Here is an 8,099-nt window from a genome sequence, read left to right as displayed (position 1 = left end):
CACTCCCAAGAATGACTGAGACCGTGATTGGTTCATAATTTCTCATCCCGAGATGCTGTTACTGGTCGACCAATCAGTTTAAAGTTGATATCACGTGACAGACATAACGTGAGTTTAGCGCACGCGCGAGTGAGCCTGATTTTTTGAATCAGCCTTCACCCAAACAGTAGAGCGAAGCGTGAGCACCCAGTCCGCATGCGCACTAGAACTTCATCTCCTAATTAGGCTGATTCCTCACATGTGACTGATCACATGATCGTGACGTCATCTAAGGTCCTTCAGCGCTGCTCTAGTTCCTGGTTGTGTTCTGCGGAGTCGGACATGGACCGCTTCTCATGGTGCTCCGGTCTGCTGGAGATAGATGAGACCCTGGTGATCCAGCAGCGTGGAGTGCGCATGTCAGATGGGGAGGACAAGGTGAGGGAGATGTCACTGCTGAGGTTATCGCACCCGTGTTACCAGTGCTGTGCCTCCATCTGCCTCCTGTACACTGTGTCTATAGCCTGGAGCAGTGCTGTGCCTCCATCTGCCCCCTGTACACTGTGTCTATATCCTGGAGCAGTGCTGTGCCTCCATCTGCCCCCTGTACACTGTGTCTATAGCCTGGAGCAGTGCTGTGCCTCCATCTGCCCCCTGTACACTGTGTCTATATCCTGGAGCAGTGCTGTGCCTCCATCTGCCTCCTGTACACAGTGTCTGTAGCCTGGAGCAGTGCTGTGCCTCCATCTGCCCCCTGTACACTGTGTCTGTAGCCTGGAGCAGTGCTGTGCCTCCATCTGCCCCCTGTACACTGTGTCTATAGCCTGGAGCAGTGCTGTGCCTCCATCTGCCCCCTGTACACTGTGTCTATAGCCTGGAGCAGTGCTGTGCCTCCATCTGCCTCCTGTACACAGTGTTTGTAGCCTGGACCAGTGCTGTGTCTCCATCTGCCCCCTGTACACTGTGTCTATAGCCTGGAGCAGTGCTGTGCCTCCATCTGCCCCCTGTACACTGTGTCTATAGCCTGGAGCAGTGCTGTGCCTCCATCTGCCTCCTGTACACTGTGTCTATAGCCTGGAGCAGTGCTGTGCCTCCATCTGCCTCCTGTACACTGTGTCTATATCCTGGAGCAGTGCTGTGCCTCCATCTGCCTCCTGTACACTGTGTCTATATCCTGGAGCAGTGCTGTGCCTCCATCTGCCTCCTGTACACAGTGTCTGTAGCCTGGACCAGTGCTGTGTCTCCATCTACCCCCTGTACACAGTGTCTGTAGCCTGGAGCAGTGCTGTGCCTCCATCTGCCCCCTGTACACTGTGTCTATAGCCTGGAGCAGTTCTGTGCCTCCATCTGCCTCCTGTACACAGTGTCTGTAGCCTGGAGCAGTGCTGTGCCTCCATCTGCCTCCTGTACACAGTGTCTGTAGCCTGGAGCAGTGCTGTGCCTCCATCTGCCCCCTGTACAATGTGTCTATAGCCTGGAGCAGTTCTGTGCCTCCATCTGCCTCCTGTACACAGTGTCTGTAGCCTGGAGCAGTGCTGTGCCTCCATCTGCCCCCTGTACACTGTGTCTATATCCTGGAGCAGTGCTGTGCCTCCATCTGCCTCCTGTACACAGTGTCTGTAGCCTGGACCAGTGCTGTGTCTCCATCTACCCCGTGTACACAGTGTCTGTAGCCTGGAGCAGTGCTGTCCCTCCATCTGCCCCCTGTACACTGTGTCTATAGCCTGGAGCAGTTCTGTGCCTCCATCTGCCTCCTGTACACAGTGTCTGTAGCCTGGAGCAGTGCTGTGCCTCCATCTGCCCCCTGTACACTGTCTATATCCTGGAGCAGTGCTGTGCCTCCATCTGCCTCCTGTACACAGTGTCTGTAGCCTGGACCAGTGCTGTGTCTCCATCTACCCCGTGTACACAGTGTCTGTAGCCTGGACCAGTGCTGTGTCTCCATCTACCCCGTGTACACAGTGTCTGTAGCCTGGACCAGTGCTGTGTCTCCATCTACCCCGTGTACACAGTGTCTGTAGCCTGGACCAGTGCTGTGTCTCCATCTACCCCGTGTACACTGTCTGTAGCCTGGACCAGTGCTGTGTCTCCATCTACCCCGTGTACACTGTCTGTAGCCTGGACCAGTGCTGTGTCTCCATCTACCCCGTGTACACTGTGTCTGTAGCCTGGACCAGTGCTGTGTCTCCATCTACCCCGTGTACACTGTGTCTGTAGCCTGGACCAGTGCTGTGTCTCCATCTACCCCGTGTACACTGTGTCTGTAGCCTGGGCCTCTCCTGCTACCTAATGTGCTGTGTGTCAGTTCTCCATCCTCCAGGGTCTCTGCTTGCTGCCATTGAATGGAGACCTTCATTGTTTCCTTCCAGAGAATTGTCTTCATGCTGTGGAGGCTCCTGACATATTCCCATATGGAGGCCTGTGTGCAGCTGCAGTCAGCTGTCCGCACATATAACGCTGTGACAACCTGCAGAAACAGGACTGCGGCCCTGGAGGGGTGGTCCCCACTCACAAAGCTCTATCAGAAGTTCATTATATGGTCATTAGTGGGGCCACTAATGGCGCTTCTAATTTTCCACTATGGTGGCATAGTAGGCATTCACTCCCGAGTGATAATATGCACAAAAACTACATGCACATAAAATATGTAAAAAGTGACCAGATGCAGCCACCTATCAGCAATGTGTAAGCAGTGATATATATATATACACAAGTATTATTATTTATATAGCACCACTGAGCCCATGGTGCTGTACATGAGGAGTGATTACATACAGGATACAGGTATAAAATACTATCAACAAACTTATAGTGACTGACCGGTACAGAGGGGAGAGGACTCTGCTCTGGGGAGGTTACAGTCTGCCGGACTATGGGGAAGGAGACAGTAGGGTAGGGGGATGCGGCAGCTCCGATGCTGGTGAGATGACAGCGTGGTCAAGTGTGGCGGATAATCAAACGTGTTCGGGCACAGAATTCCAGAGATTGGGGGACACGGGGGGGGGGGGAGTCTTGGAGGCGGTTAGGTGAGGAACATACTAGTGTGGAGGAGAGAAGGTGGTCCTGGGAGGACCGGAGGTTACGTGAGAGAAGATATCATGAGATTAGTTCAGAAATATACGGTGGAGACAGATTATGGAAGGCTTTGTGGGTCAGCGTTAATAGTTTGAACTGGATTGGTTTAGTATTGGGAGCCAATGAATTGATTTGTAGAGGGGAGAAGCAGAGGCGTAGCGAGGTGGATTAGTCGGCCAGTGAGCTAATGACGGACTGGAGAGGTGCAAGAGTGTTAGCAGGGAGGCCACAGAAAAGGATGTTACAGTAGTTAAGGTGGGAGAGGATGAGGGCATGCACTAACAATTTTAGTAGATTCAGTGTTGGGAAAAGAATGGATTCTGAAAATAATCCAAATAGATGAGTGAGGCAAATAAAAGCATAAATAATGAATGAACGATGCACACAAAGAGACTCTCCAAATGCTTATCCCCTATTTAATACATTGGCTGATCAGCATAGTAGATAAAATTATACTTGTGAAACAAAAACAATCTTCCACCCCTGTAGAGACTGTCCTAGTGTCCTGGTAGCCAGTTGACCATATCGATAAATGGCTGAGAGAGTCCAATGGTGATGTAGATTAGCGATATCCAAGCTGGGCACCGGCCGGTTATTTCGGCTTGTGCGTCCCACGTGGAAGTTTCAGGAGGTCCATGTCACATCACCAGGTAGACACGGATTGTATCATGGACCAATAATAATCCTATTCGTTTCAGAAACGTTTTTTTCTCTCCTTAAAAAAACCCTACGCATGTCAGAGACACAGTGTTCTTCATCGAGAAGGATAGGAGCAGAGCGAGATCGCGGAGCAGAGCGTGGCTTTATTTTTTAACTAATCTGAGCATTTTTTTCTTTAAAAAACAAACATTACCAGCATAGTGGATGGGATTTCGAGAAATCCCATGTCAACTCTGCGTGTATGTGCGCCTGCAGCTCCCCTGCGGAAACGGACATGCAGCGTGTCTCTTAAGACCGCAGCATGTCAATTTCTCTTGCGGAGACTAACAGAAAATACATCAGTAGAAATTTATTGAGTTCTGTAACTCCGCATGGTTCAGTGATCACTTGCGGATCTACCTGCGTTCAGTAGACGGCAGCGAACATGCCCTGCATCCAAAAGCACTGCCAGTTCTGGGTCATGGGCACCTGGCCTTAGTTGTCATCTGTATTTTGCCTGTTAATTATCAATCAGTCTCTTTTATCAATTTAATTTTGTTTTGTTCACCAGAGTAAATTTGAGAATGGCACGCTTCTCCTGACAACTCACAGACTTATTTGGAGAGACCAGAAGAATCATGTGAGTCCCACCATTTTTGGTTCATTCCTGCTAACAACATATAAGGGCTTAAAGGGAACCTGTCATCTCATAAAAAATTGTAGATATAACGGTCAATCTGCCGGTAAATAGTGTTGGACTGCGTTCCCATGATGAGCTTTTCGTGTGCTTTTTGATGCTGCATGAGTTTTGTTTTTGTTGTTTTGTTTTTTTTTAATAAAAATGCACATCTTAAAGTTCTAGCAAAGTGGATGGGATTTATAGAACTCTCCTGCCCTCTGTGCTTCTTTTTAACACCGTGTAAACTGACCTGTGGTGCATTTTTCAAATCCGCAGCATGTCAGGTTCTCTTGTGGGTACACTTAGATTTCTGTGTGGATTTTTCCCATAGACTTTTACTAGATGTGGAAAATCTGCACACGCGTTTTTAGTGCGTTTGCGCCGTGGAATAGCATACAGTAGAAAACGTATGTCATCCACACCTAAGTATGTCAATAAAGTTTTGTCAAAGCAAAAAGACAAGAAGAGTCAAAAGCAAAGCAGCTTTATTTAAAGCATGACGTACCAATCAGAGACAAAAAACACAGTGTCAAAAACGCAAGTTACAAAAAAAGCAATGAAAAACGTCAGTAACTAAATTCTTCAGTACCAAAAGTCACCAAAAGCTCATCATGGGAATATTGGGTGTATATGGGTGTACTTGGGGTGGCTACAGTCACCAATTTCGGCACCATTCACTATACTGTGAGCAGCATGCCCCGGTACTTTCATTGACGGTCAGCTCTGCTCAGATGTGCTGCAGAGTGAGCTGTCAATCAGTGTCGGGGCGACTGATGCTATGAGCTGTGTCTAATAGCTCCATGTAGGCACTTCATGACTGAAAGCAGGATGGGTGATAAGTCCATTTTCTCCTGGTTGCTGCACGTTCAGTGAGAAGGCCAGGAAGCATTGGAACATTATTTATTGCAGATTTACCCTATATCTGCAGGTAAACGGTGCTTTCCAATGTTACAGTTTCCCTTTATAGGGGTATTCTCAAGTTTTTAAGCTATCTCTTATCTATGGGATAAAGGATAACTCTGATCGCAGGTGTCTCCAGCAATCTTTAAAGCCGTGACTCTGAAGTGCCCCATGTGAATGGAGCGATGGTCGATCTTGCGCACTGCTTTAGTGGTAACTGAAGCATCTGAGATTGCCGAGTGCTGCACTCCCATTAGAAAGAACAGTGAAGAGGTGCGCATGATCGACCACTGCTCTTTTCACACAGGGCTGTTCCGGTTCCCGGTGCTCAGGATTACTGGGCGCTCCTTTAAAGTGGTTGTGCAGCTTCGCTCATTTCTGTATCAAGCAGATGACGTGGAGGTTGCACATACCTGCAGGGAGGTTGGCATGTTTGGCAAGTATTGTGCATCTGTCCGATTCTAATGGATATGAAAGGGAATGTTGCTGATGATTGGCTATAGCGGAACCGACACCGGTATGGGAGATGAGTATTGGGTTATTTCTACATCACACGTTATCCTGGACCAATTAAGTTTAACTTTTAAAGTAGAGGACATTCCCATAAGGCAATATACACTGCTCAAAAAAGTAAAGGAAACACTAAAATACCACATCCTAGATATCTCTGAATAAAATATTCCAGTTGCAAACTTTTATTCAATGCATAGTGGAATGTGTTCAGAACAATAAAACATAACAATTATCAATGTAAATCAAAATGAATATTTCATGGAGGTCTGGATTTGGAATGATACTCAAAATCAAAGTGGGAAATCAAATTTCAGGCTGATCCAACTTCAGTGGAAATGCCTCATGACAAGGAAAAGATGCTCAGTACTGTGTGGACTCCACGTGCCTGTATGACCTCCCTACTGTACAACGCCTGGGCATGCTCCTGATGAGGTGGCAGATGGTCTCCTGAGGGATCTCCTCCCAGACCTGGACTAAAGCATCCGCCAACTTCTGGACAGTCTGTGGTGCAATGTGACGTTGGTGGATGGAGCGAGGCATGATGTCCCAGATGTGCTCAATTGCATTCAGGTCTGGGAAACAGGCGGGCCACATGAGGTCTGGCATTGTGCTGCATAAGGAGGAACCCAGGACCAACCACACCAGCATATGGTCTCACAAGGGGTCTGAGGATCTCATCTCGGTACCTAATGGCAGTCAGGCTACCTCTGGCGAGCACATGGAGGGCTGTGCGGCCCTCCAAAGAAATGCCACCCCACACCATTACTAACCCACTGCCAAACTGGTCATGCTGAAGGATGTTGCAGCAGATTGCTCTCCCCGGCGTCTCCAGACTCTGTCACGTGCTCAGTGTGAACCTGCTTTCATCTGTGAAGAGCACAGGGCGCCAGTGGTGAGTTTGCCAATCCTGGTGTTCTGTGGCAAATGCCAAGCATCCTGCACGGTGTTGGGCTTTGAGCACAACCCCCATCTATGGACGTCGGGCCCTCAGACCATCCTCATGGAGTTGGTTTCTAACCGTTTGTGCAGACACATGCACTTTTGTGGCCTGCTGGAGGTCATTTTACAGGGCTCTGGGAGTGCTCCTCCTGTTCCTCCTTGCACAAAGGCGGAGTTAGCGTTCCTGCTGCTGGGTTGTTACCCTCTTCCGGCCCCCTCCATGTGTCCTGGTGTACTGGCCTGTCTCCTGGTAGTGCCTCCAGCCTCTGGACACTACGCTGACAAACTCAGCAAACCTTCTTGCCACAGCTCGCATTGATGTGCCATCCTGGATGAGCTGCACTACCTGAGCCACTTGTGTGGGTTGTAGAGTCCGTCTCTTGCTACAATGAGTGTGAAAGCGCAACCAACAGTCAAAATTGACCAAAACATCAGCCAGAAAGCATTGGTACTGAGATGTGGTCTGTGGTCCCCACCTGCAGAACCACTCCTTTATTGAGGGTGTTTTGATAATTGCCAATAATTTCCATCTGTTGTCTATTCCATTTGCACAACAGCATGTGAAATTGATTGTCAATCAGTGTTGCTTCCTAAGTTTGATTTCACAGAAGTTTGATTTACTTGGAGTTATATTCTGTTGTTTGTGTTCCCTTTATTTTTTTGAGCAGTGTATTTGTCTTCATATAAGAATGTTTACCTGGTTACTAACAAAAGTTTTCCATTACTCTTGTTTTCTTTTATTCCCTTTATGCAGGAGTTCTGCATTGCTGTCCCACTTTCCCAGATTGTATTCTCAGAAGAACAAGCAGGGGGTATTGGAAAAAGGTGCGTATTGTACAGTAATGCAGAGATGCTTAACAACTTTTCAATACACAAATAAAAATGTAAGGCTGGGTGCACACGGTCGGTAAGTGGCAGCGCTTTAGACGCAGCACGTCCGCTGCGTCCAAACCACTGCTGGTTTTTGAACGCAGGTGATTCCGCATGTGTTCATTGAACTGTGCGGAATCACCATGTCCAATACATTGTATGGGTGAGATCTCTCTTGCAGAAATTCGCATTTCCGCAAGATAAATAGACAGGCTGCAGTCTGGAAAGACGCGTCTCATGTCCATCTCCACGGGTGAGCCGCGGGCGTCGGTGCACGCATAGTGGACATGGGATTTCTTGAAATCCCATCTACTATGCTGTAACATCTGGACACTGCGGATGTTCGCAGCATCCAATCCGCAGCGTTTAATGACCGTGGGAAGGTTTGTTATCACTCTCCTGTTATGTTTTTAGCTCCACTATATTCCATGGCGCGGTACAAAGATTGTAATCAGACACATCATCCCCAGTGAGGCTTACCATTTAATTTCTCCATATCACACAC

The 8,099-nt window shown here is 48.3% G+C and overlaps 1 protein-coding gene across 1 annotated transcript in view; it reads left to right on the top strand.

The window, feature by feature from the left end:
• The first annotated feature begins 210 nt into the window (after positions 1 to 210).
• The window catches only part of VPS36 (vacuolar protein sorting 36 homolog), a 62,590-nt gene continuing 54,701 nt past the window's right edge, over positions 211 to 8,099 (top strand). The window contains exons 1-3 of the mRNA XM_073583290.1: positions 211 to 417; positions 4,265 to 4,333; positions 7,479 to 7,549. Of these exons, the coding sequence (XP_073439391.1) occupies positions 253 to 417; positions 4,265 to 4,333; positions 7,479 to 7,549 (305 nt within the window). The 5' untranslated portion in view covers positions 211 to 252. The remainder of the gene's footprint in view (positions 418 to 4,264; positions 4,334 to 7,478; positions 7,550 to 8,099) is intronic.

This window comes from Dendrobates tinctorius, unplaced genomic scaffold, assembly GCF_039654945.1.
Source record: "Dendrobates tinctorius isolate UK_male_01 unplaced genomic scaffold, ASM3965494v1 ptg000075l, whole genome shotgun sequence".
NCBI classification, from domain to species: Eukaryota; Metazoa; Chordata; class Amphibia; order Anura; family Dendrobatidae; genus Dendrobates; species Dendrobates tinctorius.
The sequence above is the reverse complement of the archived record's forward strand: the minus strand, read 5'-3'. Positions and strand labels throughout refer to the sequence as shown.